Source organism: Arvicanthis niloticus, chromosome X, assembly GCF_011762505.2.
Source record: "Arvicanthis niloticus isolate mArvNil1 chromosome X, mArvNil1.pat.X, whole genome shotgun sequence".
Taxonomy (NCBI): Eukaryota; Metazoa; Chordata; class Mammalia; order Rodentia; family Muridae; genus Arvicanthis; species Arvicanthis niloticus.
In genome coordinates this window covers 11,102,227-11,120,268 of record NC_047679.1, presented here as the reverse complement: position 1 = coordinate 11,120,268, position 18,042 = coordinate 11,102,227, and the positions used below count along the sequence as shown (strand labels likewise).

The 18,042-nt window shown below is 43.2% G+C and overlaps 1 protein-coding gene across 4 annotated transcripts; it reads right to left on the bottom strand.

Moving 5' to 3' along the window:
- Positions 1-7,326: 7,326 nt before the first annotated feature.
- On the bottom strand, positions 7,327-10,899 carry Rbm3 (RNA binding motif protein 3). Of its 4 annotated transcripts, none has more exons than XM_034484887.2 (7): positions 10,747-10,899; positions 10,053-10,170; positions 9,631-9,737; positions 8,891-8,996; positions 8,696-8,789; positions 8,260-8,345; positions 7,327-7,926 (listed from the first exon to the last, which is right to left on the bottom strand). In XM_034484887.2, exons 2-6 carry the CDS (start codon positions 10,153-10,155, stop codon positions 8,285-8,287), a joined length of 471 nt encoding a protein of 156 aa, XP_034340778.1. In that variant the 5' UTR covers positions 10,156-10,170; positions 10,747-10,899; the 3' UTR covers positions 7,327-7,926; positions 8,260-8,284. The 4 variants fall into 4 exon arrangements, with proteins under 4 accessions (XP_034340778.1, XP_034340777.1, XP_034340780.1 ...); XM_034484886.2 differs by having other exon boundaries at positions 8,264-8,345; XM_034484889.2 differs by having other exon boundaries at positions 8,260-8,342.
- Positions 10,900-18,042: the final 7,143 nt, after the last annotated feature.

Here is an 18,042-nt window from a genome sequence, read left to right as displayed (position 1 = left end):
GGCAGGCGGATTTCTGAGTTTGAGGCCAGCCTGGTCTACAGAGTGAGTTCCAGGACAGCCAGGGCTACACAGAGAAACCCTGTCTGGAAAACTAAAAAAAGGAGCAAACCCATGGGGGCTTTTAAGTCCCACTGCCTTTAACAGGATCCAGGACAGATGCTGCACTTACTGTGCTCCACTGTGGAGGTTAAACCTGAGGGGTTCACTCTGCATAGCCAGATACAAAACAATGAAGTAGTATTCAGAAACAGAAGTCAAACTAGATGCAACCATATTCTGGACTACAAATCACTAATCTCTGGCATTCAGCTAATGCTGTTGACAAGAGTGTTATCTGTCTTCTAATTCTGCATGTCCCTGATATATTAAGTCCCCAGTCCATTTGTAAATCTTTGGTCTCAGAAATCCATTCTTTAGAGTATGTCCACTCCTAAGTCTGGAATGGGCTTCCCACCTCTGGGATAAATCAGTATCTTAAGCATCTTCACTCACTGCTTACTGGTCTTATTCCTTCCATCCTGGTCTCCTGTCCCATTATTTGAATACACACTGCCTTATTTCCCTTCTGAAGGCTTCCTACTCCTTAATGTTACATTATGCAGTCTCCTGTATCCGCCTCCAACTCAGAAATCCACCTCCCTCCCGAGTGTGGCCATTCCTAAGATTATGTGCCTGGACATCTGAGTGCAGAGGCACCAGATGAGTTACAGGTGGTGTGCACCACATAACTTGAGTGTTTGATTGTGGAGCCACCTTTTCAGGCGTAATGCAACACTTCAGTTTTTATACATCTTATTCATGAATCCTGAAGCAAACAGATATCGTTTGTCTTACCCCAGCATACAGACTAGTAAAGTACCCATCTCATATCAACTACAGGACAATGTCCTAGTGTCTTCCCACGTCTCACTGAGCTACATTTACTAACTTACAGGTGAGACAGGTTTCTAAATTGCCAGTAGGTTTTAGGGGATGGTAGGACTTGTTTTTCAAGACAATTTGAGTAGTCCTGGCACTTGCTCTGTAGACCAGGATAGTCTCCAACTCAGAATCCCATCTGCCTTTGACTACTGAATACTAGGATTAAAGGTTTCATTAGCACGTTGGGCAAGAATATGTATGATCCTTTTGCCTGAAGAATCCAGACAGAAAGCCAGGCTATGGAGTTTGTGTATGCATAACCTGTGTGCATACATGCACAATTGTACAAGCTCATTTTCAGCCAGAAGTTGACACCTAGTAGATTCCTCAATCATACACCATCTTTTAAAAACACTTATTTTAAAATTAAAATATATCATTGCCCTCTTGGCAAGCCTGCTCAACCTATGTTACTGGCATGTATACATTCTAGGATTGACTACACAACTCCTGTACTTGGGCTTATGTTTTTGAGAGGTTCCCTAATTGAATCTGGGTGCTTACTCGTTTAGCAAGAGCCACAGGAAAGCCCTATCTCCTCAGTGCTAAGATTAGAGTCCGTGCCTCCCATGTGATCCAGACTCAGATTTTATGGTTGCACAGTCAAGTCACTTTACAGACTGAGCTGTCTTCACAAAGGGGACAAACATGAACAAGACTGGCAAAATGACCAGATATCCAAGGTACCACATTCCAGTGTGGTAGATGATTTAATGATACCTTGAGTACTTTTTACATTTTTTAAAGATAGCTTTAGCTTCTTGGTTTTTAAACTATGTTGGCCCAGGCTGGTTTGTGTATGCCCCCCTTCCCCCCCCCCAGTGATATGGAAATTATTCCAAGCTTGTACATAAAAAAGAAAACCCAAGCACCATAGAAACAAAATAAGGCTTCAAACCCAAGCACCATAGAAACAAAATAAGGGAAACTGCCTAATGTTTTCCTTGAGGTTTAAAGTGCACTAATGGTTCCATGGAGAAAGGCATGACTTGACTTGTTTTTGATCCTATGGACCCACATGGTGCAAAGGAGAGAAATGATTCCTAAGTTCCTCTGACCTCCACATATATATTCTGGTATGGGTGCTACATCCTCATGTAACAAAAAATGTCAATTTAAGGACCAGTGAGATGGCCAAACAGCAGAAACTTAATGCCTGCCAGGCCTTGTACCTGGGTTCAATTTCTGAGGCCTACCCACTCCTGCAAGTTGTTCCCTCACCTTTAAAAACAAAACAACCCCCCCCCCCAACCCCACAATTTCATGTGAATAAATCTAATTTGCATCAAGAACTTTTCAGTGAGAACCTAAGAATGCCAAGCATTGCTGGAGAGATGACTGATAGCATTGACTGCTCTTAATTCCCATCAACCACATGGCTCACAACCATCTGTTATGGTATGTGATGCCCTCTTCTGGTGTCTGAGAGTGATAGTGAACTCACATAATAAACCACACACACACAATGCAGTTAAAGAATGAATACAAGTAGCCGGGCAGTGGTGGTGCACGCCTTTAATCCCAGCACTTGGGAGGCAGAGGCAGGCGGATTTCTGAGTTCAAGGCCAGCCTGGTCTACAGAGTGAGTTCCAGGATATACAGAGAAACTCTGTCTCAAAAAACAAAAACAAAAAAAGAATAAACACAAGTATTGTTACTGTTCTTGGTTGGCCACAAACAATTGCTGAAAATACTGGGGCATGGAGGGATCTAGATGGTACTGACTAGAAGCTTCTTTATCCCTGCTGACTAGCTTTCAGTCTTTAATAGTCCTATGCAGGCTGCTAGGTAAGAATCAAATAGACTGGAACAGTGATGAAAAATACCCATAGGCACTGAGAGTTGTATGCTGCTGCCATTTGGGTGCTGGAAGTTGAACTTTGGAAAAGATTTTAAGGACTGGACCCAGGTTCTTCTGGACATAATAGGACTACATTTTCTGCAACTGTGGTTACCTCCATTAGTTCAAGGTACTTAACAATCCTGCGTGGTGTAATAGAAAAGGGCTCAACAATTGCCATCCTTAGCTGAAGAGGCAAACAATCATTTGTAAGGGTGTACTAAGCAGGATTCCTCTATTGCCTCTCCACCAGTTCCTACCCAGACTTTAGTCGACTAAACAAAGTAAAGCCTTATCCCTCTCAAAGGTATTTATGGTCATGGCCTTGCATCACTATTATAATAGAAGCCCTAAAACAGGGGGCTGGAGAGATGGCTCAGTGGTTAAGAGCACTGACTGCTCTTCCAGAGGTCCTGAGTTCAATTCCCAGCAACCACATAGTGGCTCACAACCATCTGTAATGGGATCCGATGCCCTCTTCTGCTGTGTCAATGACACAGTACAATGATAGTGCACTAACATATGTAAAATAAAATATGAAAAAAAAAGCCCTATTATTCTTTATAGAGCCTTTGTTGTAGTCTTTAGGCTAGAGCCTAGCATTTGGCTATCTATAGTGGTGGCCCCAAAACAGATTGTACTAGCTATGCTACTTAGGTTTTTTTTTTTTTTTTTTTGCCTTCTTGAGACAGTGTTTCTCTGTGTAGACCTAGCTGCCCTGGAACTCCACTACCCTCTGCCTCCAGAGGGCTGGGACTAATGTCACTACTGCCTGTCCTGGTGTTTAGTTTTAAAGGACTTTCTATGCTTATACACCTTGAAATCACCAAACATATCTGACTTATTTCCTTTAAGTGACATATAGCTATAGCATATTTGGTTATATAACTAGCAAAACTAAAGATAAAATTTCAAGAGTGCAGGTGCATAGCCTAACACATGTGGCCTGTTTATTTTGAAATATGGAGATAGTAGTCAGACCAAGGGGATGGAGAGGTGATTAAGACACTTAGGGCTCCAACCCTAGCACCCACATGGCAGTTTATAACCCCAGTTTCAGGGGATTTAACATCCTAAGAAAGTAAAAAGTCAGGTCAGGCCTATGAACTAGATCCACACACCCATGGACCCATCTTACCAGCCCTCACAAGCTGAGGTCAACCAGGGTTCCAAGAAAACCCAAACAAATTGCAAGGAGAGGTCTGGAAAGAAGACCCAGCACCCTTATTAGTCCATGTAGCTCTTGGAGATGACTTGAGTTTAGCTGCTAGTGCCACTGGATGCCTTTAGTTCCAGGCCAAACTGAGACCCTTAACATTCAGGAGAGTAGACACACACAGACCAAAATCCCAACAATGCTTTTGGGGGGCTGGAGAGATGGCTTTGTGGTTGCTCTTCCAGAAGAGCCATATGGAAGCGCCCCACTCTGTCTCCAGTTCTAGGGAAATTGACACCCTCACACAGACATACATGCAATACACATGACAATTTTTAATTAAAATTATTTTAATACAATTATTTTGAAAAATACATATAAAAAGGTTTCCATTTGTTTATAAAATTACATAAGCCAAGATTTGGACCCAATACAAGTGTAGTAAATAAAGGATAATATCCAACCTTAAAGTTAGAAATAGCTCAAGGATATCGCACTCACCTTATATTTGATTTGAAGTCCTGTTTTCATCCTGAAGACAGCATCACCATAATACTATAGCATACACTTAAAATACGTAGATAAATTCTTTTCAGATACCAAAAGCAGATCGTATGAATGCAATAAAGTGGCAAAATTATCCTCAACGTGTTACCAAACCATGTCCTATGCTTTAAATGTACACTGTCACTGTCTTGGGAATAAACTAAAATGCCTACAGGGACAATAAGGATTCAAGCTTCTGAAAAGGGAGTGTGCCTCACAGCACTTGGAGAGGAAGCCAGTCTGGGTTACAGAAGGTCCCATTTCAAATTATCCAAGTTTTGGGTATTAAGTTGGTGGACTGCTTGCTTCCTTGTAAGTCGCTTGCTATGATAACTAGTGAAGCAGAAAACACTACTTTGCTAAAACAGGTTTCAGAAATGTCACCTTAACACCTTATGTACCTGTCAAATCAAAACTGAGTCTGCTGAATGGTAAAGTCAAATTGTTTTAACTGCTCATTGTCTAAGGTGTCATCTGCTCCCTTCTCCAGTGGGTTAAACTACAAACCATTATCCTTTTGGCTAGAAATCATCTGCTTTTGGACATCATTCTAAACCAAAGCAACTGTGTCCCACAGACTTTACATTTCAATGCACAAGGGTATTGTATTCTTTACAAATGCTTTCTCATGGGCCATGCTAATTTCTGTTGAAATAACAAAAACTTACACTGACTTTTCATGTATAGTACAAGAAAGTTAATTTGCTTCACATACATCAAGGGCTTGCCTAGAATTCAAAAAAATATTCCTCAAATAAAATATAGCAGCATATCAAAAAAGGTTTATTTGGAATGCCAAATTTCAACAAGCTAAAAAGGTCTCTTAGATCTATAGAATCTAAGGCAGTTCCTCAAAAAGATAACATTAAAAGCCTTACCATAATGCTAATTAATTAGGTAATGGTTATAAAATCATCATTAGGTCTCATCAGAATTTTTCTTGCCATCAAACCTGGAAGTAGGAATTTTTTTAGAGCTTGTGTCCCACAGAGGAAAGCCTCAAGGAAGGGTGGAAGGGGAGAGGACTGCAGCTGAGAACTAGGAAGCTTGCAAAACCAGGATACTGGTTTTCACATGCCCTAATTAACCATAAAGCTTACTTTGGAAAGATAGAATGATAATGCACACACTCTATGCTTCTCAATGTGGCCCAAGGGTGTGACATTATTTAGGGACTTGGTCCATCGTAAACATTTTTTTTTTTCTGTTTAAAACCCTAAAATCTACTGAAAAAGCACTTTCCATTTTAAATGCTATAATATTGAGGAAGCCTGGAAGCAGGGCCTCAAGACAGATTTTGAGGCTAGAGGTAGAATGCTGCTGGCCTAGCATGCAGCAAGCCTATGGGCTCAGTTCCCAGGATGGCATCACACTTCTCTAAGTCTAACATTAAGATGCTTTGACTGTGGTATTTGCTATTGTGACTCTAGGTTTAATCTTAAACTGGGAGTTTGGGGAGCTTTGGACATTACATTTGAGTTTGACTAGTCTGCATTCATAAAGCTTTGAAGAGGACTGCCTGTGCCCTTTCCCTCACTACAGTTAGCACTAAGACACAACACCGGCTTTCCATAGATGATTATTACAATACAGCTCCAGTTATCTATCTGGAAAGTAGAACAATTGTTACAGAAAGGTGAGGGCATTTTCGTTCTTTGTTGCTGTTACTTACATACATACATACAAACAACTTGTCATTTTGTGGTTGATGATGAAATACCACCTCAAGTGACATTGGCTTTATTTCCTTCCCACCCTTTAAGGCAGCCAAGTGGTTCTGCCAGTTCCCACCACCTTACTTCCCCAAAGGCCCAGCATAGAATGCTTCCTCTGACCAAGTACCCACCTGGTAGATTTAGCCATATTGCCCCAAAACCTGGGCCTGGCTCATTGGTTGAGACAGTATTCTGGGAAGTTCCTGAGTCTTCATCCACCTGTCAAAGCAAATTCATGACCATTTGGGTGGGAGAAAGGAGTATCCTTGGGGTCTGTTCCTGCTAGTTGGGAGACTCCATGCCGAGCCTCCATGCCCCAAGGATGAAGCAAACTGTTGAGAGTAATAGATGTTCTGGAGTCTGCAGCCTGATGGTATATGGTCAGTATTGACCAGGTGAAAACCATGGACAACTCATTTTCCCATTCTAACTGGAACTAATGAACGAACACACATGGGATCCAAAGATACAGACTAGAACCCTCACTAAAACTAAAGCAGAACTGAGCTAATGATAGTCCCCCGCCTCCAATTTTAAAGGCTGATCACGTTTATGACAGAAAGTTTATCAATTGTTCTCAGTGGCTTTATATACTTATGACTCTCCTCCCCAGATGTGGAACACCATGCTAAGGAAAACAGAAGTTAAATGATTCATTTAAGAGCAGGGAGAAGTAGTGCCCACATTTGAATTCAGGAATCTGAATCTAGCCTGAACTTTGAATCCCTATTTTTAGTCAGGTTTCCTTATGTCTGGCATATGGTATAAGCCCCCATCCCCATTAATAAAAGTGTACTCATCATTTTGTGTATGGTAGAGTTTACTGTTCTCAGAACAATCTTACAAGGAGGGTATCCATCTACCTTGTGCTCAGAAAGGCAAACTTAGGAAACAGTTATGAAAAGAACCAAGAAACAACTTCAGAAAAGCCAATTCTAGTCCTAAGGGAATTGACTTTCACCTGTATCCATGACATTTTCCGTCTCACCACACACCCAAAGCAACCCAAACTTACTAACTTCAATTTCAAGCCTCAACCCTTTTGGCAGTTCTGCCCATCCCAGTACACTTTCCAAGCTTCATCTTCCTGACTTGCCTCTAGATCTAAATCATAAACTGGGTTGAATAAGGAAAAAGCATTATCAGTATTGATTTGTCTTCAGGTTTCATCTTTTAATTAGCTCCATAAAGGACATCCTAAACACATCAGACACAACAGAATACTTTTTCTTCCAGTATTTAAAAAATGACATTCACAAACATTTTAAAGAAGCTCTTCTATATAATCAGGATGGTGATCTTTAATAAAAACATCTCTAAGTAATAATAATCTTGACTCATTGATCATAGGTACATTCAGAAATCACTTTCTGGCCATGATAAACATTGTTTACAAGTTTTTTTAATGTCCCTAAATACACATTAGTTTTAAAAACTGATTAGCCTGGCCACTTTTTTTCTCTTGGCCAGAAACAAATAATCCTAAGTGCCTAAACAAAAATTCTGATAAAAGGAAAAAATATTGGGACTGTAACAAATGTCTTAAAATTTGCCTTTAAAAGGAAAAAAAAAATTTTAAAGAACTCATGGAGCTTTCTAAAAGTTCTTTAACAAACTACCTTGGGAGCTCAATTCAAAAATAGAACTTGATGTACTAAAACAGACGTTTCAACGCAGCTCCAAAAATCTTTATAAATACAGCAATTTGCAAGGACGATCCTGGGTCAGAAGTGTTATTCCTTGTGTATCTGAGAATAGTAAGAAGGGGTAGAATTTTGATGTCAGGAAGAATCAGGCTGATTAAGATAACATGCTCACCTCCCAGAGCTGATAAAGATGCAACACACCACCTCTTTTATTTCTACCATGGCCCATAGATCACTTTCAGAACTTCCCTCCGCCCCCGAAACTAGCTCTGGCATGCACGGACCGGCAAGAGCAGTCAAATAGCGCTGACAGACTGGCTGGATAAGGCATCAAGGCGGCAGAGATAAAGGGCAGTGAGGCAAGAAGAAAAGCAAAAGGGAGAAGAGAGGGTCTGATGAACACAGGTTGTTGCAGTGCCAATATTCAGGTCTCACCTACATTTTGTGTACATGCCCCATCTCAGTTGTCATAATTGTCTCTGTAATTTCCTCCTGAGTAGCGATCATAACCACCCTGGCTTCTGGGAAAAAGCGATATTGTTTAAGAATGTATTCTACATTGTAGATGTTAAACGTTAAAAACTTACTACATGTAAAACTTCATAATAGTGGATTCACAATATACACTTTAGCTAGTTTTTATGATGATGGAGATTATATCCATGAGGTTGGCACGTGATGGGCATGGGCAATTGACCGTTGATATATACATACCCAAGTCACCCAACACAATTCTTTCAAAATTGTATAAACATGAAATATGAGCACTATGTAAAATTCCCATTTCCAGCATAAACTAGGAATTGAGTATTAGGCAACTGAATTCTTAAGAACACTGGTACCTGAATATCCCCAACCTCTCAGTACCCACCTGCCACTGTAGTCTCTAGACCGCCCATACCCATATCCGTATCCTCCAGGTCGACTGTCATATCTTCCACTTCCATATCCCTGGTCTCCACCACCTACAGAAAAATAAATATTTTTATTTAAGTAGCAGCTGTTCAGACATATGCTCTTAAACTAAATAGTTCTACCTCATAGTCAAAATCATGAGGGTACTTACCTCTAGAGTAGCTGCGACCACGTCCATGGGCCCCAAAGGCACCTCCTCTGGTTCCCCTGGCAGACTTGCCTGCATGGTCAACACGGATTTGGCGCCCATCCAGGGACTAGGTATGGGAAGGAGACAGACACAAGGAAGTGTTGTCAGTCAGTCAGAGTAGTGATGAGGGAAGAATGGGCACAGGCAGGTAGGCAAGAGCCCAGAAATTCCTGCTGGGCACCAAAATCTGGGTGCCATGTCCAAGACAAGCTCCTCTGACCAGAATGGCTTCACCAGGAGCTGCAGAATCCCACAAAAGGACCTGAATCCACCGTGCTCCCCTGCTACTACTTACATCTTGACTGAACTCAGGCTGAGTCCTCCCCACTCCTCTAAGCTGCCCGACTATTAGGGCTAGACACCTCTCTTGGTTTGAGGCTTCAGAGTCCATCCCAGCAGACTCCCGAGGTCCTCTCCGGGCCAGGCCCACAGGTCTGCAGACTCTACTACCTAAGCCCAGAGCAGGTCAACCATCCACAGGTGGCTTCTCGGCCTCATGCAGGACCAGTCGTCGCCTCCCAGGCAGCCCGGCTCTGTCTGCCGCTGCCCTCCACCCCCTAGAACAGAAGGCAGTCATGCTCCTGTGAGTGGACACTGCGGGGCTTCTTGGCCACGCTGCCCCTGGCAGACAGAGGGAAAACAGAAAGAACGAAGAAAGTGGCAGACAGGGAGAAGGCCCCTCTGCAGGCAGGAGGCCTCACCTCTCCATTCATGGCTCTCATGGCATCTGAGGCATGCTCTGGGTTTGTGAAGGTGATGAAGCCAAAACCCCGGGATCTTTGAGTCTCCCGGTCCTTGACAACAACCACTGGGGGGGAAAGAGACAGAAATACAGATGTTAGAACCCTAACACATAAGTGGAAACAGCCTGTAAAAGCAAACACAGCCACAGTGGCACACATCAAATAGCACTTGGAAAAATTGGGACCCCACCAACTCCTCCCCCATTAAAAAACAAAACAAACAAACAAAAAAAAAAAAAAAAAAAAAAAAATGTATCCCATTGTCTTGGCCTAACCGTACCTTACAGACTTAGAAGTTAAGACAAATTTTGGGTTCTAGTTCTAGACTATCTCTTATCCACCAACCCTCAAGGGGTGGGGGGGGCTGGTCCATGGCTCACCCTCAGAGATAGGCCCAAAGCTGCTGAAGTGGTCTTCAAGTGCCTGCTCATCGGTGTTGAAGTTGAGCCCTCCCACGAAGAGCTTCCCTTCTTCAGAAGACATGGCAGAATGCTAGTCCTATACGGAAGAGTGTACAAAGTATTGGGGAGTGAATGTGGCCAAGTGGTTGAGGTGTAAAACACCGGGAGACAGAGAACTACGGGGAACACAGAAAATGGGTTAAAAGAAATAATTCAAATGGCAAGGGGCTCCGGGGCAGAAATGGCGGGAATCAGCAAGGCTGGGTGAGCCCATCCGCCATTTGATGAGCACTACCGCGCATGCCCACAACATCCCAGGCTGCCACGCCCGTCATTTTGTAAGGTCGCGCAGGCCTAAAGCAGCGTTGCATTTCCTCTTTTCCCGCAGAACAAGATGGCGGCGGTCACGTGGGAAGAGAAGGCCGGTCTAGGTTGGCGCGTGGTGCTTGCCGCCGCCGACCCAGACCGTGCCTTCCGGCTTTCCTCCCGTTCGGATGCAATACGCCAGCCTCACAACTTAAAGAGATTTTTGCCTTCGAGCCTGGGACTAACCCTCCTCGGAGAAGCTCAAGCCTACATGTCAGCGGCCACTACTTCCTACTCTCGTGTCTCGCCCCTGGAGGGCAAGGAAGTGAGGTGGGGGACGACCACTGGACAAAACAAACGCGCTTACCTGGAAATTAAAAGTCAGAAGGTGTCAGAGACGACGAGCTCTAAGGAAGTGGGAGAACAGAGAGCCTGCGGCGCGGGAAGACGCCTGATAAAGCGTCCGTAGCAGAGACGTCACAGAACGTCCCTCAGCGCGCCCTGGCGTGCGTGCTCATTGGTTGAGGCCAGCGGGGGGCGGGGAGTGGGAAGAGGGCGAGGAAGGCGGAGGCAGCAATTCCCCTTGCCGCTTCCGGGACTAGAGAGGAACTTTATGAGTTCAATGCGTTCTCGGAGACGCATCTCTTTTCTCTCTTCTGGCTGAGAATCTTTCCATATCCAAACGGCTGGAGCCACACAGCCTTTCCTCTCTGACGTCATTTTCAGTGTCTTTGACGTCATTTCTCCCTTTCGATCAGAAGTCCTAAGTGACAGTAGATCGGTGTCAACGAACTGCCGTTCTCAAAATTTTCTTTTTAGAGCTTTAATTGCATATCCCTTAAGGTCCGAAGACCTTCAGAGTTCTTCATGTCAAATCTTACATTTCCGAATGCTTAGCCCCTACTCCTAACATCTAGCTATGCGTTATGGAACTCCTACCCTTAGTGTCGTCCTCTTAGTTAAGTTCCTATCCTTATCTGACCGTCTCTTCACACCTGATATGTGTTCAGCAAGACAGGTATCCTAGCTTCAAAGGGTGCAAATCCCAATCCACAAAATGAATTTGCTCTCTCTTCAGGATACTGGCTCTTGATCCAAAGGATGAACTTTTGCAATACACAATGAAACCCAAAGCAAGTAGTGTCTAAGTACATTGCTTGACAATTAGATCTTTCCCAGCCTTCAGTGTCTACTAATAACTTCTTTGCCTCCAGGGACTCTACATTTTTCACTCCTACAATGGATTTGTTCAACATTGTAAAGGCCTTTCCTCCACTCTTCCACCAACCCCACCACAAATAGCTTTCCTAACCTTCAGATGCTATTCATCTACAATTCCTGTTAAGCTTATTCCCATATGTCTCGCTGTTTTTCATGTTATTAAATTTACAGGTAGCTATCTTTAGTTGAATAAATGTATTTTTGTTCTAATTTTTTCTCACCCTATGGTCTATCCTCACTATATGCTCAGGCTACCCTGGAACTCATAAACCTTTTGCCTCAGTCTCTTCAGTGCTGGGATCACCACAACCACCTTGTCTGTATTTTTAAAAAAAATCTCCCCCCCCCAAGTCCCAAAAATACTGTTCTACAACTTATTCTGTTAGCTGTATAGTTTTCCCTTAGTTTAAGGCCCTCAATCCTTGTATAAGGGTTCAGCTTGGTGGTAGAGTACCTTCCTAGTATGTGCAAGTCCCTTGGCTTATATCCCAACAAAGAGGAGAGCTGTGTCTAGTTTTACTGTACCATTGAACCAGATGTCTCATCACCATGTATCAGGAAACTGAGGGGGAATTTTTGGGGGGTGGGCATAGCTGCCTTCCAAGATCTGGCACCTTAGCTGGGTATGATAACTTAGACAAGTAATCCTAGTACTTGGGGAGGCTGAAGCAGTAGGATCTTGCATTCAAGGCTAGCCTGGACTACCTCATTAGTTACACCCCACCTGCCAAACTCCCAAGAAAATGCCAGACAAAAGAATTTGAGCCTAATTCTCTTGTCTCTTGAGTATGGACTGAACTTAGGGGAGTAAGTAATTGTAATGTACAAACTAAGCAAAGCACAAGTCTGAGTGTCATGACTGGTTTTTTGTTCTCTCATGCAGATTGAGCATTCTGTGACATGTTTGCTGGTTTGTCAAAATAGTCCTATAGAGGGGACTAAAGTGGCATGGAACTATGATATCCTGCCAAGGGGTATAGGAACAGGCCTTCCTAGAAGTGGATCCACACCGACACTACTGTGGAGGCTGACACCTGGACAGATGGTATGTGAATACTATGAATCAGAGTTGCCTAACTAAGCCACTCCCAGAACCCTGACCCTCTAAAACCAGAGATGTCTGTTTTGTCTCGAGACAAGGTCTCACTGTGTAGCTCAGTTTGTGAATTGGTGCTTGGTCCTCTTGGCTCTTGAGCCCTACAAAGGCTAGAACTACATGCATGCAGCATCATGCCGATGTAGTTATTAAGGTCTGTGGTAATTTGGTATTAATAGATACGTAATAAATCACCAAAATCTGCTGGGCAGTGGTGGTGCATGCCTTTAATCCCAGCACTTGGGAGGCAGAGGCAGGCAGATTTCTGAGTTCGAGACCAGCCTGGTCTACAGAGTGAGTTCCAGGACAGCCAAGGATACACAGAGAAACCCTGTATCAAAAAACCAAAAAAAAAAAAACACCAAAATCTTTCCAGCAAAGATCATGAAATCTTTCTTTTATTTACAACACACACACACACACACACACACACACACACACACACGTAGGTAGAGGAGGGAGGAAGCTAGGGTCTCTATCTAGACAGGATCTCTATGTATTCTAGGTCAGCCTGGAACTCACTACATAGGCCGGGATGGCTGCACACTCTCAATCCTCCTACGTAGTACTACAGATGGGCATCACCATGACTAACTTTATTTATTTGAAAATGGGATCTTGCTAAGTTTCCTAAGAGTGTCTCAAACTCTTGGGCTCAAGTCATCCTCCTGCTCCAGCTTCTGGAGAGGTGGGACTAGAGGTAACTATGGACTTTTAATTTTGGTTTTGTTTGTTTATCTGTGTTTATAGATAGGGTGTTACTATAAAGCCTGGCTAGCTAGGAATTTGCTATATAGACCAGGCTGGCCTCAAACTTAACAGAGATCTACCTGTCTTTACCTCCCAAGTGTTAAGGTTAAAGCTATGTGCTACCATACCCATCGAGGCAAATGTGGTAACACTTAGCTACGCCCACAGCTTTTAATATTGATACTCTTGAGTTTACCAAGGCCTTCTTTGTGCCCTAACAGTATATAGTTTTGTAACTGTTAATATAAAAGGCATTTTTCTCATTTAAGGTTAGATAGATACTGTGTTGGCTGTTCTTTTGTCAGCCTGACATGCTAGTCATCTGTGCAAAGAGAACCCCACGTGAGAAAATGCTTCCTTAGGCAAGCCTGTGGGGCATTTTCTTGAAGAAACAAAAAGATTGACATAGGAAGACACAACCCACTGTGGGCAGTGCCATTCATGGGCAGAAGGTCCTGGGTTGTATAAGAAAGCAAGCTGAACAAGCAGCTGTGACAGTTATTTATTTTTTGACAATTTGACCACATCTGGAATTAATTAAAATCCAAAAATAGAGGGCACAGCAGTGGGAAATTTTTTTTCTTAATTTGAAGTAGGAAGATCCACTTCTAATCTAGCTCTTGAGACCGTAAGACACAGGGCTTTAACCTGGGTCTTGAGGGGGGAAGACACACTAATAATCTGGCCATACCTTGTGCTAGAAGCCTATATAAGGACAAGGAAGGAGACTCTTGGCCTGCTTGCTCTCACCTTGCTAGCAAGTCCATTCCTTCACTGGCCTTAGAGCCTGCTTCTTCAGGATTCCAGCACATACTGAATACCGCTAAGACAACTACTGGCACCAGGCGGTGGTGGCACATGCCTTTAATCCCAGCACTTGGGAGGCAGAGGCAGGTGGATTTCTGAGTTCGAGGCCAGCCTGGTCTACAGAGTGAGTTCTAGGACAGCCAGGGCTACACAGAGAAGCCTTTTATCGAAAAAAAAAAAAAAAAAAAAAAAACAAAAAAAGACAACTACTGGCTTCTTGAACTTTCTGTTTACAGCCATTGTCCAGCTATTATTGGATTATCTGGACTGCAGCCTGTAAATCATTCTAATATCCCCCTTCTCCATATATATATATATTCACATTCATTCATTCATTCTACAAGTTTTGTTACTCCAGACAACCCTGCCTGATACAGCAGCATTCCTCCACGGAAGCTCTGCTTCCACTCCTGCCTCCAGGTTCCTGCTCTGACTTTCCTTCATGTTGAAAGGTATAAAGTGAAATAAACCCTTTCCTCCCCAAACTGCTTTTGGCCATGGTCTTTATCAATACTAATGGAATGCACAAATTAAGAAAGAAATGATCTCTCTCTCTCTCTCTCTCTCTCTCTCTCTCTCTCTCTCTCTCTCTCTCTCGCTTAAATGTGTTTGGCAGACATCCCTTTCTTTCCAGACTATATGAATCTTCTCTCTCCTTTGTGATCTTTTGTGTGTATGTGTGAGAAGATGTACATGTTGAGATCAGAGGACAACTTTCAGGAAGTCTGTTCTCTTGTACCATGTGGATAAATGCCTTTATCCACTAAACCATATCACCACCCCATCTCCTACCGATGCACCACTTTTTTAGACAGGACCTGCTTATCTTGCTCAAGCTGTCTTCAACCCTGAGACACTTCTGTCTCAACCTCCTAAGTGCTAGGATTAAAAGTGTATGCTGCTGTGCATAGCTTAGACTTTAAAAAACTGCAGTTATGGTCATTTGTTTTTTTTTTAAGAGTATGAGTGTTGTGCCTATCTGTACATCTGTGCACAATATGCCTGGTATCCCTGGAAACCAGAAGAGGGGGTCAGATCCCCTGGGACTGCAGTTATAGATGGTTGTGAGCTGCCATGTGGGTCCTGGAGATTGAACCAAGGCTCTCTGGAAGAGCAGCCAGTGTTTTAAACCACTAAGTTACCTCTCCAGCTAACTATTATATCAGGACTTAGTCCTAGTATTTCATTTTAATTTTCATTTTCTGTGCTTATGTAACTCAGTTAGTGCAATGTCTGCATATCATGCATAAAATCCTGCATCCATTTCCTAGCACTGCAAATTCTGGTGGTCCAGACCTGTAATCCCAGCAGCTTGCTAGCTACATAATAAGGTGAAGGCTGTGTGTGTGTGTGTGCACTGTAATTTCTGTCTTGTAATTTGTATCCTGGTCATAATCTCATCTGCATGTTTAAGTCTCATGTTGTGAGCAACCCCACCAAAAGGGTCATGACAGTATAGCCCTATGAATGGGCCATGATGGAAGGGAAGCCATTAGTTGACAACTCAATTGAAACCTCAGGAACAACCCTGCAACAAAGCCACCCAACTATGCTTCCTGATTCCTGACCCTTGGAAACTATAAGACAAATCCTTGTTTTGAGCTGCTAAGTTTGAAAGTAACTTGTTATAGTCATAAATAGCCAACACTTCCGGTCTACTTTTCTCTGCCAATAGTTTCACTATGTATATTCTAGTCATGAGTTCAAATTACTGAAGTTACTACTTTAGCTGCCAAAATGCATTGAGGAAGGCTGGGGCCAAACTCCCACCAGTTCACTTCCCTGGACTTTGAAGGGTGAAGAGAAGTGTGAGGGATGAGCCAGACTATGTGGCCCCTAGCACTACAGAAGTAGTTATTACTCATGCCCGCTCTCATAACGCCTGCAAATGTTCTAGTACGGAGTCATCATCAAACCCTTGGGGGAGAAGCTCTTTAAAAGTCTCCCTCAGAGTACTCAGCAGTCTTGGAATCTGGACAACTGATGGCTCCTGGCTGCCCATTTCTTCTTCTAGGATAGTTGCTCTTTCACACTAGCTGTCTGGACACCTGTGCCTGAGATTTAGATGTTTTCTTCAGTAAGAGAGCAGGCAAAGATTCCTTCCAAGGTATGGTAGAGAAAAGAGAAGTGCCATACTAATTTGCATTTCTGTTTCTCTAGCCTAGACTGTATTTGCTGCCTCCAGCCATCTGTCTCTCAAAACATACCAGTTCTAGACTGCCTTCTGTGGGCTGCAGAGATGGCTCAGTGGTTAAAAGTACTGGCCACACAGGTTGCTTTCCCAAAGAACCTAGGTTCAATTCCCACCACCTACATGGCAGGTTGCAGCTGTTTGTAAGTCCAGTTCTAGGGAATACAACATACATGCAGGCAAAACCCCAATGCACTAAAAGCAAATAAAAACTTTTAAAAATGAATAAAGGAGAAAAAAGACCACTTTTTTTTTTAAAGGACTACTTTCTATGATCTCATGGATCTCAGAGCTGTGCTACAATTTCTGGAACCTATGTTTTCTTTTAAAAATTTAGATAGATAGACCGACCGACAGACAGGTTTGTCTGTATAGTTCTGGATGTCTTGGAACTCATTATGTATGTAGACCAGGCTAGCTTCTAACTCAGATCTGCTTTCCTCTGCTTCCTGAGTGCTGAGATTAAAGGCATATGCCATCATGCCTGGCTCTAAACAATTTTTAAACTTACATTTCCTTATTAATTTTGTGTGTGTTGGGGGGGCAGGGAGTCCATGTAGAGGTCAAAGGACAACTTACTGACATGAGTCAGTTCTCTCTTTCCATGTGCGTCCTGGGGAATAACGTCAGCTTATCAGGCTTGGTGGCAACTGCCCTTAACTAAGTAAGCCCTCTTGTCAGTTCTGGAACCTGTGTTTTCCTCTGTAGTTTCTCTAGTGATTTCAGCAACTTGCCATCTTGGAATGGACCAGAAGGTCCAGGTATCCTACAGAATAGAAGTTTCTACCTTTCAGAGCCCATGCCTCCTGTTCAAAGAATGGATTTGTTGGCATTCTAAAGTCCCAAGCTGCCATGCACAGAATTGATTTGTATGACCCTTTAAATACCAGATGGCTTGTTGTTTTAAGAGTAGTGGCCGCTGGGCAGTGGTGGCACACACTACTACTCCAAGTACTCATGAGGCAGGTGGATCTCTGTGAGTTTGAGGGCAGCCTGGTCTACAGAGTGAGTTCCAGGAAAGCCAAGGCTACACAAAGAAACCGCATCTCAAAAAACAAAACCGAACAAAACAACAACAAAAAAGAATACTGGCTGTTCTTCCAGAGGACCTGGGTTTGGTTGCCAGCACTCAAATGGGAGCTCACAACCATCTGTAACTCCAGTTCCATAGGATCTGGCACTATTTCCTGGCCTCTATGGGCAACAGGGATACCAGTGGTGCATAGACATAGATGTAGGCAAAACACCCATACACATAAAATTGACATTAAAGCCTATCATGGTGCCACACTTTTAATCCCAGCACTCAGGAGGTAGAGGCAGGAGGATCTCTGAGTTTGAGGCCAGCCAGGCTGCATAGCAACTTCTAGACTAGCCAGAGCTACAGAGAGACTGTCTCAAAACAAAATTCCCATGTTTAAAAGAATAATTAAACCAGAATTCGTTAATAGTAGAACTATCCCCATAGAGTGTCAGCTAGTTGCTGGAAACCCAAAAGGAACCCATAAGGTCCCCAGAAAGCCCTATACCCTTGTATTATGGATGGATGGCTTCCATGGGATCCAAGTCCTTCATAGTATACACTTGGTAGACCCATA

Bases quoted from the DNA above. Each gene is read 5' to 3' on its own strand.
- Rbm3 (XM_034484887.2), bottom strand. From the start codon at position 10,155: ATGTCTTCTGAAGAAGGGAAGCTCTTCGTGGGAGGGCTCAACTTCAAC. The intron at 9,738-10,052 runs GTGAGCCATGGA...TTTCCCCCCCAG, and splicing joins CTTTGGGCCTATCTCTGAGG to TGGTTGTTGTCAAGGACCGG. The intron at 8,997-9,630 runs GTGAGGCCTCCT...TCCCATACCTAG, and splicing joins TGAGAGCCATGAATGGAGAG to TCCCTGGATGGGCGCCAAAT.